Source organism: Pogona vitticeps, chromosome 5, assembly GCF_051106095.1.
Source record: "Pogona vitticeps strain Pit_001003342236 chromosome 5, PviZW2.1, whole genome shotgun sequence".
Classification (NCBI taxonomy): domain Eukaryota; kingdom Metazoa; phylum Chordata; class Lepidosauria; order Squamata; family Agamidae; genus Pogona; species Pogona vitticeps.
In genome coordinates, this window is record NC_135787.1 from 169,757,488 (window position 1) to 169,777,255 (window position 19,768).

Below are 19,768 nucleotides of genomic sequence, written 5' to 3' on the forward strand. Positions count from 1 at the left end.
TTTTTAACTAAACAGGATATTGTTTTCCTATATACCTCTTCTGCCCAAAGCAGCAAAGTATTATGCTAAAAGGTAACTTTATAATTGTACTCTTATGTTTCAGTTTATAAAATGATTAACTGAAATGATGTTCCTCACCTAGCACAACTGTATAGAAATCTGTTGCCAAGCAAAGATTAGAAAAAGCCAGCCATAACTGGCCCTTTTGTTTATACAAAGTCTGGTTTTATTCAGTGGCACATGCCTTGATCGAGGTATGCAGGCTTAGAGGTACTTCCTACAACAGGATACTCAACCTTGACTGCCAGTCTTTTTAGCATTTATGCCAAATTCTGGCTGCTCAGCTTGTCAGGAAAATAGCTTATAGAACAAGCCTTAGCTTTCCATTAATCTGTCTTTAAAACTAGCCCCCACCCTGAGAAAAGCAGAAATCTGGAATTAGCAGTCCATTTCAAAGTAAAATACAGCTCTTTATAGTATTTATGGTATTAAATTATATATGAATACATAAGAATCTTAAGCTACATCATGGTTTCATTACAGCTTGTGGATCGCTGCTGCTGCTGCTAGCAGAATTCTTTGCTTCAGTTTCAGAACTTGATTGGGCAACTGCTAGCCTCTGTCGGTTTCCAAAAACTTCATTCACTGTAACACAAATAAGGGTAAATACCACTGTCAGGACTACTACAAGGACCATCAAATTAAGAAGAATTGTCCTACAGGGAAATCCTGATGTGTTAGAGAACCACATCACTTTACTTCTGTATAGCCAGGAGGCAACCTGCCCTGCTTTTTTGCAAAAGTATCTCTTCCATGACGTTCTTAACACGTAGGAATACTTTAGGAATGGCCTTTACTGCAGTAGAAGGCATTGGCAGTAGAAGATTATGACAAAGAATCCCTGTACTAACTTTACTCTATCAGGCATCCCCCAAATGTTATGGATTGTAATTCACATCTTGTAGCAGGAACTGTTGGACAATATATATCTGGAGGACATACAGCTGGAGCAGGCTGCCCCATATTGTTCAGAAGTATACGTGGACAGGTAAGGGCCTTTTGCCCAACAGTCTTTTACTTTGTAAAAGAACCCAAAGCAATGGCTGATTCAAACTGAAGTGTCTTGCAACCTCTTTCCTATGCCAATTTGTAGAGCAAGTCTTGGGACAGCATTGCTTTAGAACAAAATGAACACAAAATGGAGCCAACATGAATGTAAAATAATCACCTGCAGAAATTGTGCTTATATCCCAGACACGTAGTCCTTGTCTCTCTCCTCCAAAGGCATAGACAAAAGGTAAATCTGGGCAGCAAGCTGCACAGAAGAGAACACCCTGAGGGAGAGAAAGAGAAACATGATTCTACATGATCCTCTGCTGACCTGCAAATTCCCCACTATAGCTTTTTCTTATCTTTTCCACACATACCTCCCCTTTTAGCACTCTGTGAAAAGCTTTACCACAGACAGATCTAAGGGATCCCACTAACCAGAACAGATAACTGCCTGCATGATCTTTGTTTACCCTGGGCAGCATGAGACATTAACCCCATAATGGTCCCCATACACATCATAATCTTTGCTAGTACTCATCTTTATCAACATACTCATTTCATGTTCCGGGACTGGAAGAGTAGCACAAGTGTGTGGTACTTAAACATATACTACATTAAAGGTGGACAATGAGCAGCCCTCCAGATACTACCTGAGTGCAACTTCCAATATTCCTCACTGTTGCCTATACTGGCTATGGTTGATGATACCTACAGTCCAGCACCTGGAGAACTACACTTTACCCATCACTGCATTAGAAAATTAAGTTTGCTCCTGACTTGTTGGAAGTATTAAATACAGAACATGCCTAAGAAAAGCAAAACAACAATCTACTGTTTAGTTTTTAAAAAACAGGACTGAAATTACCATTTTCATATCTCTGGAATGAACCAAACTAGGTTTGTCTCCTAGAATGTCCCAGATTTTCACATATTTGTCTGATGAAGCTGTAACAAGGCATCCTTTGATTTGGCTGCTCAACTGTAGTCCTGAAAAGCAAAAGTGTGTACATACTCAGTTGTACAGTTAACACTTGGATTTGAGCTCTTTGTGACCTCTCCCTGATTTCTGCCTCTCTCTCTCTCTCTCTCTCTCTCTGTGTGTGTGTGTAGAGAGAGTGTGTCATGACCATGTAACCCAAACAAAAGGCGTACTTGGTTGAACAACACATGCATTCTCACTATGGTGAGTTACATGGGTTCACAGCCCATGGAAGAGATTCTTTGCTGACGTGTCCCATTACTTCCAAATGAAGGGAGTTGCTGATGGCACCTGATCCAAAGGGTCCCAAAATCCCACAGGTTCCAGAGCCAACTTTTCCATCCTCCCTTCACTGTCAAAACAAGAGATCTTAAAAACAGATCACCTTCACTTGTTAGGATCTAAGTAAGAAGAAGTACAAATCCCATATATGGCACAGGGACACATACATGTTTACCTCAGGGGTGTGCATGAGCATTAACTGTCCTGTTTGTAGTGAAGCGAATGTGCATAACCACATCCTACATATTTGCTTCAAGTGGGAGGTGAAAGAAGAAAACATTTACCAGATACTTCTTCATTATGAGCTTTTACTGTGAAGACTGGTTTATGTGACCTGGCATCTAGACAGTACACAAATCCATCTTCTGTGCTGGCCTAGGAAAAAGAAGTGCTGTTAAAAACAGAAATAATTAATGGAGTTCCCAAGGCAAAACTTGGTCCATCCTGTCGTTCATTAGTTTTAACTAGAACCTAGAGAGACCTAGAGAGAGGCAAGTATAAAGATCTATGGCAATAAGAGCAAGCCCCGGGGTGGAAGACCAACCCTTGTATCTCTGGTCCTTCACTCCAGCAAAAATCAAACTTCCTTTCAAGAAAATTTCTTGCTGGCCAAGGTAATGAAGCATCAACGTCTGCTGCTTAACAAACATATCCATTCTGCTTTAGATTTTAGGACACTATTTGCCTTGACGTGATTTGGTTAGCAACTGGGCTATAAATATACAGTGGGAGGTACAGGACTCTAAAATGGCATCAACACTCCTTATACTTACTAAAAAATGGTGAGGAGAAAAATGATTCCAAGTTACTCTTTCAACCTGTCCACTAAACCGCCAGATTCGATGGTTGTCTTGTGGACTTCTGCAGTCATACAAAATGGCTGATCTGAAAAATATCAAAATTTGATTCAAGCTGGGTATCAAATTTTTAAAAACTGAACTAAAATAAATAATTCATTCAAATGTACAGAGGTTTTTAAACAGCTAAGCAAAAACAAAATTGTCATGTTGCAGGCAAGTTACTACGAAAAGCTTATTACCATCCCAGAGGCTATAAAGTAGGGGCTGACAAATTACAGTCCCCAAGAAAAAATTTGTGCAGGCCCCAGAGTCTCTGGATATTTCTCAAGGCACTCCCCCAATAAAGATCAAATTCTCCCTGTGAAAGCACCCTTCCCACTCACAGAACAAAAGCAGAAGTACACTTTCCGATACATCTTGCTTTGTTTTCTCCTTTTGTTTTTCTCCCCGGGTCCTGCAGTGCTTACCAGATTCTCCATGAAAAAACGGGGTCCCAAGGGAGCCTTGGGCTCCCGGGGGTGGGGGGAGTTGTCAGAAATGTTTGATTTCCAAAATATCAGTTTTCATACTATTCCAACAATCATGCAACTCTTATTTTACATATGAAACACTGAAAGTAAAATATTTACTTTCTTACTTGTCATAAGAACCAGAAATGAGAGTCTGTGTTTCAAATGGATGAAACTGCAGCGTCTGTACCTATGAAGATTAGATTTGAAACAGTTACACTGAAATTCAGTTTTACACTGTATGCATGATAACATATATTTCCACCTATGTTAGCTTGTTGCAGCAAAAGTAACACAGTCTTTAGCATGTCAAAGGCACCTTAAAACTCCATTCTCAAGAAGTTGTCTGGTTTGCAAAAAGATGTGTTCTTTAGGAAGGCTTGTTTTTGAAGTTATAAATATTCAAAATAAAAATTCTTGGACTAGAATGCTAGACTATTTGCTTTTTAATCCCACATCAGTAATTTCTTTTAAATCCAATATAAGTTTTACATGCTAACCTGTGCAGAATTTTCTTTTGAACTAATGGATAATTAGATTGCTAAAAATGGTTTCACTTGTGGAAGGATTCCATATAGCAGTGATTTCAAAACTTTTCTGACACATAGCTCCCTTCACGTAATGGTCACTGGTCACAGTTCCCCAGCACGGTAGACTGCCATAGCCGTGGGATCAGTGCCCACAGTTTCACTTTCCCACTGCTTGAAGAAGAAGAAGAAGAAGAAGAAGAAGAAGAAGAAGAAGAAAGAAGAAGAAGAAAGAAGACTAAAGAAGAAGAAGAAGAAGAAAATGAATACACCTTCCCAGAGTGTATTACCTCTGGCCACTACACGGAGCCAGAGACTTCATCCCTGTTTCCCAGAAAATAAGCCATAGTATGAGTTTTCAGAATGTTCGTAATATAAGCCCTACCCCAGAAATAAGCCCCAGTTAAGTGAAACCCTGCCCTCCACCATGGTGCATCATCCAGAAAAAGAAGACATGCCTGTATTTAAATAAATGTAGATGGTTGTCCAGGAAAATATAAAACATCCCCTGAAAATAAGACCTAATGTGTTTTTTAGAGCAAAAATTAATATAAGACCCAGTCTTGTTTTTGGGAAAACATGGTAGATAGCTTAAGGGACACACCCTCATGGCCTGACTTCTCAGAGAGAAGGAGCTTCCAGAAAAATGGAAGAGGATGGAGGTGGTCAGGAAACGTTTCCTTGGGAACAGAGGGGCAGGAGACCCTGTCCTGGGTTAGGGTTCCCTCTCTCCACCATGAGCAGAGACCAGAGAAACTACAAGTGCTGTAGGATAATTTACGTGAGTGGGGGAAGGGGGGAGAAGTCTGAGAGAATTCCGTGGTGCCCCAGGGTGGAATTCCTTGCGCCCCATGGCACAACAGTGCACAGTTTGGGAAACACTCCCATATAGTCTTAATTACATACATATTTTATAAACATTGTGACAACTGTGACACAGAGTCATATGGCACCTTGAAAACAGGTGCATAAGTATTTTGGAGGCTTTAGTTCAAACAGCTTTTTTTGTCTTTAAAGTGCTCGTACAAGACTCCTTGTCACAATTTGTTTCTAAGACTTGCCAGCAATATGGGCAAAATTTTTATTGGTGTTAGCTTTATGTTGACATAACCCAGACTATATTCCCGTTGTGAAATCTATATTGGATTAAGAAGTAATTGCTGGCGTAGAACAAAAAAAAGGAACAGTTTGGCATTCTAGTGCATAATCAAGAATTTTTATTTAATGTTGAGTAGCATTGAAAGTAATTAAAACAGGCCTCCTTCAGCACTCTTACTGCAGTCCAGACAACCAGAAAACTGTGTTCGACCCAACTACTTATTTATCTGGTAGTTTTGGTGGGCTGCCACCAAAATTAAGACACCAATTCCTCTATTTTTCATTTTTGTTGTAAGACCAAGAAAATTGTTCCGAGTACTGCTAAACTTGTTTCAGTGGTGATCACACAAAAAACTGATATTGAGAGGCAATGAGCAGCTGAAAATCCATTTCTTTTGCAGTAGGAGAGTCTCATCCTTGGTGCAGCACTATGATATTAGTACATGCTAACACTTATTTTACACAATTAGTAAAGATAGAAGGGCACTGCACATTAAATATCGATACCTGATTACTTTGCTAGAACAACCAGGAATTCAGATAAAATCAGAATTTGAAATTTTGAACCCAGAATGTTTTTATCTACTGAAATCTGACGAACTGAAATTAATTCTACTAATTCAGCTGTAGCTTACAATGGAATGTCTCACAGCTAATAAAACTCTTATGGAAACAAACATCTTCTCCATGTGAAAACCTAGAGAAGAACAAGAATGTGCCTTCAATTCACTTACATGCATACACGACATACCTTTCTACCAATCATTCAAAAGGTTCAAACTCTTGGCATTTCTCTAGACCACTTGGGCGCTCTACTGTTTAAGCAGTCGTATAGACTGCTAAAAGTTAGGCTTTTGGATATTGAAAGGCAAGACCTTATTGGGGCAGCCCATAAAGTTTGTTCACCTTTAAACTTACAACTCCCTCTACACATCGACAAACTGGCCAGCTATCTGCTTATTAGAGAGCCCACATGAAAGGCGTGCCTTCAGTCTTGCAAGATGCAACGTACTTCCATCTAATGTTCTATATGGTAGATTTAACTCCCAACCAATGGAAACACGGCTCTGCCCTTGTAATTCTGGGGCCCTTGAGTCCTTGGCACATATGTTTCTTTACTGTGCAGTATACAGTGATATTCATGCATCTAATTTGGAGTGAATTCTTGCTAGTTTACCTGGTTGATCAGAGGAAGCAATTCTGTACACTCTCCTGCTAGGGAGAGAACAAAATCTACACCAGGCAGATGGCCAAATATATCTATTAATACAGCGACACAGGTCACCATTTCCAACAAACTCTTTGTTCTGCTCTCCTGGGATGTAATCAACAACTTCCCAGGTTTGCCAAAGCTTTGCTGCTGATGTCTAGCTGTCTCTTTCAAACGAATTATGTTTGTTTTGCTGTGTTTTATCTATACTTATGGCACCCATGTTGTTTGTTTTTTTCTTAACTGGGCACACACTCCTCATTCAGGTGAGGACTGTTGCCTCTTGTGTTGTTTCTTTTCAGATGCCAATAAAGGTTCTTTCTTACTTTCTACCATTTTTTGTTTGCACCTGAAACAGGAAAGGGACCCCAGTACAGTGGTTTCAAAGGCAACATCTGTATCACTAGTTCTCAAACAGGAGGACATAAGGAAACCAGCGTAATCCTCAGTTACATCTACAACTTCACATACTTCAAAAGGAATAGATGCTGTTCTATAGTTTCGGGCACTTATGTCCAGGGCTTCTTAGTCAGGATTCCTGTGTCTTTGATAGTTACAAAACTAGTATAAATTCAGCAGATGAAACTGTGTCCATTTTTGCAGCCCAGCATACTTCATCTACTGAATTGCTGTCTGCCCTACAGGTATTATACTGGAACTCCACAAAGTAGGGAAGTGAGAAGCTGATTACTTAGCTATAAGGCAGACAGCTAAACAAGCTATCCATTAAATGAGTTAGTTATTCCCATGGAAGCATGAACATACCTTGTCTGTGTGAAGAGAAAGGGTTGCTGCTGGTGTGCCCTGGGCCATGTCCCAAAGGATTACAGAATGGTCGGCTGATGCACTTGCCAACACAGATCTGAAACAAGCAAGGAGGCTGATTTACATAAAGAAAATATAAAGTCAAAGGGCAGGTGCACAAACATCTCACACCCACTTGTCTCGTTCTTCAACTTTTAAAGATAAAAAAAATGAACAAGATATTTTGAAGTACATCTCTTTAAATCAAATTATAACTGTGTTCCTTTATAAAGTTTATAAAGCTTAGGGTTTTTTTTTAAGACACCAGGGGCCTGTGTGTAATAAAAGCAGATCAGCACAGCTGCTGTCTCCTTGTCAGAGGCTTTGTTAAATTACCAGAGTCAATATCCCAAGCAGTAACTAGAATTATGTCTTTTAGAAGAGAGGAAACATACAGAGTGCTCTGGGAACATCTGAGGAAAGATTTGTCAGCTGTGACTACTCCACAGACATTAGTATTTGTAATTTCAAATAAATAATGCAATGTTTAATTAAAAAGACCACAATGAGAAGTTCTGGACATACTGAAACAAAAAACAAAAGAAGATCAGCAGTGCTCTAGAAATCAGACATTAAGTCCAGTTCTATCAATGTCAGCACTCATACAGGAGGAGGCAAAAGGCTCATCCCCTCCCCCCATAAATGCATTCAAATATACATCTTCAATGTTCATATACTTGTACATGTGTTGGCAGTGCTTCATGTGCTCAAAATCACATAGCAGCAATGTGTATGAATTTGAACACAGCAAAAGATGAAGCCTCCCCTCATTATAATGCATGTTTAGTCTATTTAAGAAAGACTGGTCCTCATAGCTGAAACAGGCTTAAATGGGACATCAAAGAAATATTCAAAAAGGTAGCTAATCGTTTACATTAGATGTTCCATTTTTGGATTATTTGAGTTTAATCGGCTTTAGAATCTCTACAACAAAAGCAGGAATCTATTTTCAATATTGTTTTTCAATATCAATTGGTAGCTTTATATTTCTACCTGAGTTGCTTATTCCATGAAAGGTCAAGAACTGCATCGGTATGGCCTCCTTGTTTGTCTTCTTTTGGCAAACTCTTCATAGAAAAACATTAAGAAGTTTGTATTGCTTCCACATATAATAAACAACAGCAAACATGTTTACTGAACCTCTGGATGCACCTTTACGCAGCCAAACAAAGACAAGGACATATTTCAAGACATATAACGAGAAATGGGATTGTCCAGAATTCTGATTTTCTTTTGATTTTCCAGAATTCCCTGGCTTTAAACAATCTGCTGTGCCAAAGTCCCACACCTTAATAATCAGAATGGCCAACTTTTCCTATTTTTGCATATAATTCTTATGCAGAATGTTTCTAGTTTCTGAGGTTAATTCTGTTTAGCTTTGTTCTTACTCCACTGACAAACATAAAACGCCGTCTTGTAACACAGGAGTGCAATATTTGCCTGCCTCACTTAGACGCAAGAGGGACTGCAGTGGGACCTCTTACTTTCTAACACTGGTGTTCTATTTCTAAGCTGCAGAGCCACACTTTTCCCTTGGACAGGGTCAAGAACAGAGGGTCCCAACCTTGGGTAACCCAGGTGTTCTTGGACTGCAATTCCCAGAAGACTTCACCATAAACTGTGCTGGACAGGTTTCAGGTATTTGCAGTCCAAGAATACTTGGGTTACCCAAGGTTGTGAACCACTGATTATGAGAAGATAAAAGCACACCGTTATTCCCAAGTTCCCTGCCCGCTTTTCTCATTCTGCTCACACTTTATTCTGAGGAGTCCCGTCTTAAAATAACATTTCAAAAGCTACTGCCCCTCTTCTTTTTGCAGTCGGGGCCCACCACAATCTCTTCTCTTTAGCAAATGTAGCAACAAAAATGCTCTCCTGACAAACCTTTAAAAATAAATTCCACTGAAAATAAATCTGTGATACTTATTCCAAAACTATTCAGCCCATTTTGCTCCAATTTCTAGGACTAACTTATTCTAAAACACACTCTCAACTTCCAACACATTTTGAAATGCAATGTGGAATCAGTGGTTTGGAGGTATGCCATTTAGACAAAGGGAGCAGCTCCACTTGGTACTTGAAAATATTATCACTGGATGACTACTTACCTTCTTTCCTTTCTTCTTCATTTTTGCTTTCTTGCTTCCAAGGGAAAAGACTGGTTCTAAAGAATCCACTATGTCAAGGTCCCATATTTCAATAACAGGATTCATTGTGCCCACGGCCACATAATTTCCTAGAGTGAAAGCACACCCATGTTGCGTTAACTCATCCTTCTATACATCACTTACTATACTCTGACTTCCTTCTAATGATTACATATAAAGCCCTAAATGGTTTAGGACCTCGCTATCTGACGGAACGCCTTCTCCCACCAAAATCTACCCATATCACTCGATCTAGTCAGGAGGTGCGACTGAGGAGCCTAACGCCAAGAGAGGTCCAGAAGGAAAAAACAAGAAACCAGGTCTTCTCAGCAGTCACTCCTCGGTGATGGAATAATCTACCTTCAGAGATCCATATGACCCCTTCGCTGGGTATTTTAAAAAGCCAATTAAAAACCTGGCTATTCAGGCAGGCCTTCCCTCCGGGCACTATTTGATCTATCTTCTTTGTCTTTTTCCATCTTGAATGACTTTTTATTCTTGGATACTGATGTTATTTTAATTGTTTATTTTGTCTGATGTACGCCGCCCAGAGTAGTCGAATGACTAGATGGGTGGGATATAAATATAAGAAATAAATAAATTATGTCAGCATAGTCTACTATACTAGCCTTTAAAAAATAGGCAATGCAATGAATCAACACAGCCCAAGAGTTTAAGTTTTATTTTTCTTTGTATAATATTTAGCAATAGCTAAAATTATGAAGAGTCCTACTGAAAGTCCACCACAGTACTATTTTTCATTGAATTGACCTTGGCAGGATGAGTTATTTTTTGTATCCTTTTAGCCTTACAATAGCTCTGTGTTTCATTAGGCTAAGGCATGTAAAAGTATTAGTGGGCTGGGAATATTAATCTGTATTTCTTGGCACTAGGCAAAAGGACTTCTGTATCTTTTAGATTGCAGTCCCCAGAGATCTGCAGGAATTCCCCCAGCCAGAAATCGGGGGGGTGGGGGGTTTAGCCACAAAATAAAATCCCTCTCAGGTGTTTTAAATCTCTTACAGCGGAGGAAAAAAAGTTATCTGTTGGACTTTATGAATCCTCATGCAGACAGGGGAAATGAATCGGCAGAGCTAAGCTCTGTGGGAGCTGCGCATTAGAGAACTAGTAGTCTATCTGGCTATTATGTTCCTCACATGATGCCTCTCAGCACACTAGCTAGACCCCTGGCTAAAACCCCTGGAATTCTGGCTGATGTAGTCCAAAAAATCCCATGCCTCAGTAGCACTTTAGCTCCAAATATATAAACAGTGTATGCACATGCAACTGCACACATGTAAGACCTTGGCCTTCTTGGAACAAATTTAAGCAGGGCATTCTCAATCTGTTCATGATAAAAGGGAGTACTTTAATGGCCTTGCAGATATAGTATTGTGAAAAAAAAAGATTAAAATTACATTTATGACAGGCAGAAAGCAGTTTATCATTTTCTTAGAGATCAAAAGGAACTACTTACAAGCTAATGTTGGAAATAGGACAGTGTCCGAATACCCCAACAACCAAACGAGTCATTGCAAAGTTATACAGCCCTTTCTAATTGATAAGAATACAGTACTAGGTGAGAAAAAAATTATCAGCCATATACCTTTCAAAACAAAGCACAAACCATTGGTGGGAAGAAGAGAAAAGAGTGTTGACCAGATATGCCTGGCTATTTAGCAAGTACCAATTTGAGGTTTATTAAATCATGAACTTGATAATTCACCTGCAGGGTTTTCAGGACTAGGATCAAAGTTGAGCCATTCCACGCTTAAAGGGTATGCAGATAAGATGAGATCATGATGGACGTAAAACGAGTCCTCTTCATGGTTGAAAACTGAAAAAATTAAGTTTCCCACATGTAAATAAGATGAAAATTAGCTAGTTAACAAATCACATTTTTATTTCTAAAACACAGGACACAAAATACATATTTTTATTAGGGTGGAGAAAAAAGCCAATGTGTTTAAACAAGACTTGTTAAATTTCTTATTGATTATGGCTATCTCAATCTGATGGGGACATGAAACCCTACAAGATTCCTTGACTCCAGCCATGAACAAGCCAGAGAACTCTTTTTCCTCCTATCAAAGTGATTTGGTAAAATAACTCTAGTCTCCTTTCCCTTTGAGGAGTAAAGCAGACCAGGATGCACTGGATTGGCTGATAATTGAAATATCAACAACCTTTAAATTCTTAAAGCAGCAACCAGTCTAATTTGGGGCAATTTACACAATTTGTGAAATGCAGAATTTTGCACAGATATAATAGGAATATGGAATGATGTTGGAAGGGGCCTATATGGCCATCGAGTCCAACCATCAGTGCAGGAACACTGACAGATGGTTTCTAATTTTCTCTTGACTGCCTCTAGCATTGGAGCGCTCAGTCTTCTGCAGATAACTGATTCCATTGTTGTACTGCTGCTGTAACAATTAGAAAGTTTTTGAATTATATCTTCCTATTATCTGTCCTGCAGTTAAGGATGGTTGAGAACAGATCGTGCTCTTTCTCTGTATGAAAATCTTTCAAGTATTTGAAGAGCGGTATCATATTTCCACTCACATCTTCTTTCCTAAATGCTAAACATGGCCCATTCTTTCAGTCTAGCCTCACAGAGCTATATAATATAGAATAAACAAAAAGGAAGAATTCAAACAAAGTAAATGGATCTCAGTATATAAAAACAGTAGAAAAATCATTTTAGTACTATGAAAAAACAAAGACCTTGCTAGTTCTGTATTAAAAAGGATACTCACCATGGACCTCTAAACTGCAGTGGTCCTTATCAACTCTGCCACATACAACCAGATTGTCACTTGGTTTAATCACATAGTCCTCTTGCTCATATTGTTCCTTAAAAAAAAAAAAAAAAAAAAAAAAAAAAAGGACTAAGACTGAAGCATTTCCAAATCAATCTTCCAAACATTCTCCATGCAAAATGCTCAACAATTTTCTATCACTGCTGTAGACCTGTGGAGGGCAGCAGCATGTAACCTTTATGTTGCACACAGCCCTCCCTGCCAGGTTTGTGGCCATTGCTGTCCTGACAATGTTGAGAAAGAGCAACAGTGAACATTCATGTGGGGGTCCGATGTCTCGAGGGTCAGTCACATCAAATAAAGGACGAGAAGGGTTTAACATTTCAACTTGGTTTGTGTTTATTTGAACATCAATATTAACTGGAACTTCAAGGGGAACAGCTTCTAAAGTCTCTTGCGGCGCCAACCCTGGTCGCAAGGGTGTCCATAAATTTCCAACAAACGCATTACTGTCCTCAAAAGTCCACGGCCCCGATATTCCTTTCTCGGGCACCGGGTTGTCGCCAGTTTCTTCCTCTGGACCGATCAAGGGGAGTGTCTCTTCGTCACCACTCCAGCCCCATACGGACGACCCCTCTCCTGCATCTGCCAACCACGGTCCGGGTAGACCCCCATCTTCCGGAGCTCGGTGAGATGCCATGTCTTTTTCCTCTCTAATTCCCTCACCACAGCCTCTCTTTCTTCCCTTAGCTTATGCCTCCATTCTTTGGCTTCGGTCTCCCCCCAATATGAAGGACAGGGTTTCAAACCTTGGCGTCTCCTTCTTTCTGCCTCCTCGTGAGGCACTTTCATCTGCTCCCACTCTCCAGTCCAGGGGTCCTGGACCCAAATCAACTCCCACCCCATCTGGTATGTCTTCCCACTTTTCTTTTATATCCCCGGCAGCCGCCTCTATCTCCTCCCTCTCTTTTCCCGCCAATTCCTTCCCGGGTTTTTCTGTCAGTGTTAACCCCTTCAGTGCTAGCACCAAGTCACTGGTATCTATTCCCTTGTCCATACACCCCCTTCCCTCGGGCACTGCCTCCAACTCACAGGTATCCACCTGTTTGTCTTCACGTCTAGGCGGGGAAGGAGGAGGGGAAGTCTGGGTGGTCTGAACTCGCGACGGGAGCGACGGCACTCCTACATAAGCCTCCTGGTTGGGACTCTCACAATTCACTATGGGATTACCACAAAAAGAAATGCAAAAGACTTTCCTTTTCTCATATTTGCTAAGAGAAGGTGATGCTGTGCCCTACATACTAGCAAAGTTGTACATTATAGGAAGGAAGGCTACCACCTTGATATACCAGACAGCCACCAAATTTCAGCTGCTGCTGCTAAATTCTACCCATGACAAAACCAAAAACTGTCATCAAATTTCAGCTGTAATGCAGCTTCCAAGCCAAATGCTTACTATAATTTCATTCTCTTTCTCTGTTTTATTCTCTAAGCTTTCTCAATTTCTGTAGTGCAATTTCACTTTGGGATGAAAAGCTTTTTTATTGTCTTCATTGCTAAATCACTGGGAATCTGAATATTTGGTTGATGTACTACGGGTCACCAAATTTATTATCAGCTAGCCTCAGATATAAGCAAACCAAAAATTTTAAAAAGCCTCAAAAGCTGATTTGGGTTTAAAGAGCGCCAGATAAGGATATAAGTAAAAGTCAAGGAAGAGTGAAGGAACATGGAACAATTTGTCTACTAAAATAATCCCATCCCTATTGCCTTCAAAATATAAAATGTCCATTATAAAATGTTCAAAAGCAGCTTTTTCTACAACCCAAAGGAACAAAAATTAGGAAGTGATATAGCATCTAATGCACATCCTAGAGTGAATGCCACAAGTTGTCTAACATTTTTAAAAAAACCATTCACAAATATCTCCTTTCCAAATGTAAAGCTACTTTCTTTTCCTCCAGTAGGCAACACTGGACAAAAGACTGATAAACATACTGAAAAACAGAACATAAATTAACTCCCTTCTGCCCCAAAATAACTAAGGTAAATGCACAAAAAGTGAATACTTTAGCTGTTTTAACAACATCCTACTCATTTCTTGGCTCAAAAGGAAATATAATACTGCTTTAACACTCACAGTATTTGGAAGCGTGATGTAAGGATCATTTTCATTACTTGCATATACTGTAAGGCCTGCTAGGGTCTCTCCAAGACTCTCAGTACCTGTAAAAGTATATTTAGCATTTTATAAGACAAATGCAAGGTGCTTGATTAGCCAAATGTTTATAAACAATGAAATTAACATGCAACCGTTTCTTTAGTAAAATAGTTATGGGCCAAAATGCATCATCAAGCAGTTTTTCAACAGTGATATCCGCGGTACAAGAATTAGAGCGAATAACAACACTTTCATTGTTAATAGCTTAGGCTTCAAGAGGAGAAGAAAATGTCTAGATGGTAGAACCATGGACCCTGCATTTTTAGTCAATGTTTTCAAATCGAATGTACAGGTCAGCAGCACACATCAAAACTAAATTCCCCTACAGAGGTGGTTAATTTTTGAGCTTTCCGATATTATTGGCGCTCTCATAAATTGGCTATCTGCACTCTACTGCATGTTGCAAAGGTTTCAGACTGCACCTAATACTATTGGGAGGAGAAAACAAACAGCTGTTCTCTCATTAAAAAATAAATCAAACTCCATCTGCTACTTGGATGTGTCACCATGGATAATCCAAACATATGTTCTCTGATAGATGACTAATAGAAATAAAAACAAACTGGGCAGTTTCTATGTTAACAAAACCAAAGGTTAATTCCAGGTATTGTAACTAAATCAGTAGAAATCCAATTGGTTGGTTTTACCGATAAGCTAAAGAGAGTGTACTTTCAGAATCATGCTTCATCTTAAGAGTATGACTAAAAATCCAGACTTCGCTGTGTTATGTTCATACTGTATTTTTCTTCCTACTCATTTTATTTAGATATTGTCTCAAGAATTCAAAATGTTGAATACCATTTTGTAGCATTTGAGCTAATACAGTGTATTTAAAAAAGGCACTGCCGTAAAGACATTTTTTGGATTTTTTCCCTCTATTTACTGGCATAGTTCCTTTTGCTTTCTGTATGATATTTATATATACTAGAAGCCCCAACAGACCAGGGAGGGACAGCTCTTGGGGATGTCTTGAGCAGACAAAGGATTTCTCTGAACACCTTTTTTCCTCTTAGAACAGCCAATCAGATTACTTCCATGAAGCCCAAACGTGGGGCATATCATCTGAATGATTCCATTGCCACTGGCATATTTTGTATGGTGCTCCTTGCTAGGCACGAGATTTTCAGATTTTTGGGGATTTTAAATCCCATAATTCTCTATTCTACCAAATGTGGCTCACCTGGAGAAAAGGCTTGGCTAGAATAGCTTTGTGGCTATTATCCAGGTGAATCACAGTTATACGTCTGTGGGCATGGGTCTGTCAGGTGGAACTTCCAGAATGGATAATTATGGGGGCTGTAGTCAAAAAAAACCCATGCCTACTCCTCACACAAATTTCAGTCTCCAGATATGATCAATAAGTATGTGAAGGATCTTGTCTTAGGGTAGAATTAATTCCAATTATCCATTGTGTATCAAAACAGCTGTGAGCCAAGTAGCATTTGAAGTTAAGACTCACTTACTGGTAAATCTTACATAAAACTCTCCTAGCCATTTTAAACTTATACTCCAGATTGCAGCACACACAGATCTATACCCTTACATGGCAACTTATAAACAAAGTGTAGTCAGAGGGGAACAGAAACATGAGATTAATGCTACCTGCAGTCTCATCATCATAATTATCCAAATCATATTCTGCCAGCTCATCATCATTCAAGTTTTCAGTCTCTTCTTGGCTCTCATCTTTAGAGGCAGGGCTAGGTGCCTCAGCATCAGCAACTTCCATGGCATCTGCTGAGACCTCTTCCTGTTCATCATCGTCACTAATATCTGTCCTTTATAGAAGAAGTTAAACATTAATACTTTCACAAACTATAAATTTGCCTGGCATTTGAATGTCATTATTTGGCCTTCAACCTCCTGCACAATTCTACATCCCTACTATGCCAGCAAAAGTAAATATATTCATAGAAACAAATTGCACTGAACTCAAGATGTATTCCCAGGTAAAGGATTCAGCTGAAAGTCCTGCACCAACTTCTTAGAAATTCACTCAGAGTACAAGAAGTCCAGATGAGAGACACTAATGTCTCTTAAGTCAATAGAAAACTACACTTTGCTAAGATGAAAGAACCTTGTTTACGCCTAAACAAAAACACTAATCTCTGTATCACTTACTGCCCATCTAAACCAGGGGATGGCAACTTCCAGCTATCCAAATGTTGTTGGGTTCCAGTTCCTGTCATCTCTTACCTTTGGGATGCTAGCTACAGTGGAAAGAAGATGCAGTTCAATACCACTTGGAGGTATTTGTCACCTCTGACCCTACATTTTTACACACAGTGACAAAGCACTGAAGTCTACTCATAGCCACTGATTTCAGAGAGCTTGAGTATACCTAGTTAGTCCATGTAGCTAAATCTTTTTTTGTTCTCCCCAAATCCCAATACTGTTTTGATATTGTCTTTCTTCCTTTGTGGGTTAAACCTGAATTCATGTTCCTGCTTTTGGCATTTGAGTTTTCTTCCACAAATGCAGAAAGCAAGAGCTTTTGTGAACAATAAATATTAACTTTTTAAACTCTAGAACTAAGACATATTGTAAAAAAAGTTTCATACAGCAACTAACTCTAAAGTTACATTAGATGTTGTGTGTGTGTATATATACATGTGAGAAAACTAAGAAACCCATAGCTTTTCTTTTCATATTGTCACTTGAACAACTGTTTATAATACTACACCATTCAGTGCAACCTGTTCACTTAGTTCATTGTCAACTGATTCAATAAGACATAAACTAGTTTGAATTGACTAGCTGTTAATTATGATTAAGAACTACAATACAAAGAGCTTATTTACAACCTTGATTCAAGTTAACCAATAGTACTTACTGCAATCTTTCCTTGGTTTCAGAAATCAAGCGTGTCAATTCTTCCTTGTCAAGCTGGACCTACAATGGACAAATAATAGAAGATCAATTTAGTCACAAATAATGTCAGGAGCTTTTGGGGAAAATGAGACATTTAAACAGATTTGGAAAACAGTTTTTACCAGCATCACTTAGCACCCAGCTTTATAAGTTATAAGAATCATAGGGAAAGCAATTAAAAAACAGTGCTTGAAGCATTAAAATTCCTAACACAAAGGAGTCACAAAAGAACTCCACATCTCTATTACTGTGTTTCCCCAAAAATAAGACAGGGTTGTATATTAATTTTTGCTCCAAAAATGCATTAGAGCTTATTTTCAGGATATGTTTTACTTTTTTCATATACAACAATCTACATTTATTCAAATACAGTCATGTCATCTTCTTCTGGTTACTGCACAATGGTGAAGGGCAGGGTTTCACTTAACTAGGGCTTATTTTGGGGGGTAGGACTTATATTAGGAGCATCCTGAAAAATCATACTAGGGCTTATTTTCAGATTAGGTCTTATTTTTGGGAAAACAGGGTACCAATAAGAGGAACTGTGGGGAGACGCTGAACCAAAAATAACAATTGTGGGTTTTTTTAAACAAATATTGACTGCTTTGGGGAGAAAAGCAGGACACAAATTCTGAGGAGTAATAAATGATGCATAACATTAAGACCAATGTACTCCCATAACTCCAACGTGCAAACTCAGTGCTGGCGTTTATATTTACAAAGGGGAAAAGAGCACAACTTTTCTGCGCTTTTGCTACAATCCAACACTCATTCTGACACAAAGCAGCTTTAATTAAGGCATCTCTGGGTACTTTTACAAGTTAGACATAGTCCTACTGAAGTCAATAGGTCACACTTCTAAACAACGAAGTAGGGAACTGAGTTGAAAAATTCGTGCGGACCTTCCTATTATAAACGGCGCACTAGGATTTTTCCCACCCCGTCCGTTTTCGGTTTCTCCATCGTATGCAACCTGAACAGGAGTTCAAGGCAATTCTGTTCAGAAATCTGTTTTCTGCTTTAAAGGGAGGGAGAGGAATTATTGATCTGTTGCGGTCGAAAAAAGGAGATGCTAAAATGGTTCGGGGGGGGGGGTAGCGAGGGGAAAAAAAATACTGTACACACGTTGCTTCCCCTTAACGGGAGCGAAGGAAGCACGAGGGGCCACGGACCGGTGGTCTCACCTTATCAGGCGTTTCCTTGGCAACGCCTCGAGGAACCCAGCCAACGCATGTCACAGGGCAGCTCATAGCTCCGGCCAGCGACAGAGTGCGCCCCACAAGCAGGCTCCCCCCTCCCCGCGCGCGCTGCTCAGAAACGTGCGACTCCCTTCCGGCTTCCACGTTCCGCCCTCGCCCTCTCAGCAGCAGACGCTTCCATCATGCCCTATCACGTTCTGAGGAGCGCCGGAAATCGAATACGGGCGGATACAACGTCATCAAGGAGCGTCAGCCGGCCGAGGTTAAGAAGCGAGTCGCGAAGGGGCGGGGCTGTCCGCTGCGCTGACGTCACTGTCGCGAGTGTAGGAGAAGCGGAGACGCTCCCGGCCTCATTCAGTATCCGCCGTGGGCGATGGATTTAAGGGAAGCTGCTCGCCGACGCCCTTTTAACTCTTTTGCGCCATTTAAATAAATGTGTTTAGACTTCTCTTATGTGACTGGAATATTTTTTTACGTTCAGTTTCACACAAGTGAACGGACCGTAGGGCTCCACTGGACGCGCATCTAAGGTTCAGAGAAAGTAAAAGGCCGCCGGTTTTGCCCATAAGGGGAAAAAATGTGTAGAAATCTACAGTTGAACAATAATGGCCATCCAAATATCACCAAATGATGCGCATCCTTTTGAATTCTCCACGTTAGGTGAAAGAAGAAAGCAGGAGATGAGGGGGCATAACGAGAACAATGCAACAAAAAGCTGGATTGGAATCATCTACCCTCATTTTTATTTGTTTGTTTTCACTTTACTGCTTTTTGTACATGCCTCATCCTAGATGAAGTCCTGACTAATTCTGGTATTATATTGATCCCCACGCCAGATCCTGTTGTTTCTAATGAAGACTTCTGAAGAACTCAGAAGCCTGAACTGTATTTGGTGACATTTTGATTATTCCTTACAATATTGTTGCCCAGGTATGGATTTTGGAGTTTAAGGTTGCTAACTTGTTTCTGTCCTTGGAGGCTGGGTGTCATCTATACCAGTGGTTCTCAACTTTGGGTCTTCAGATGTTCTTGGGCTAAAACTCCCAGAAGCCTTCACCATTGTTGTCCTGGCCAAGATTTCTAATTGTAGTCCAGGAACATCTGGGATTCAAGGTTGGGAAAAGATGACCTATACAACTGTGAGAAAAGTAATGCAGCACCTCAAAGACAACATTTGTTGTGCCATTAGCAATTTTGTATGTGTGAAGTGGACTATGAAACTATATACTGTATCACAATAAATGTGAGTCTTTAAAATGCCACATAATGGCTTTTAGTCAACTGCTGCTTTAATCTGAAGTCTTCT

At 39.8% G+C, this 19,768-nt stretch overlaps 1 protein-coding gene across 1 annotated transcript; it reads right to left on the reverse strand.

Moving 5' to 3' along the window:
- Positions 1-203: 203 nt before the first annotated feature.
- Positions 204-18,657, reverse strand: PWP1 (PWP1 homolog, endonuclein). Its single transcript, XM_020803635.3, has 15 exons — positions 18,448-18,657; positions 17,226-17,284; positions 15,995-16,170; positions 14,312-14,397; positions 12,169-12,265; positions 11,136-11,246; positions 9,371-9,498; positions 8,256-8,329; positions 7,224-7,320; positions 3,752-3,813; positions 3,088-3,199; positions 2,599-2,689; positions 1,919-2,040; positions 1,229-1,334; positions 204-645 (listed from the first exon to the last, which is right to left on the reverse strand). Exons 1-15 carry the CDS (start codon positions 18,511-18,513, stop codon positions 527-529), a joined length of 1,506 nt encoding a protein of 501 aa, XP_020659294.3. The 5' UTR covers positions 18,514-18,657; the 3' UTR covers positions 204-526.
- Between the last annotated feature and the right edge of the window lie 1,111 nt (positions 18,658-19,768).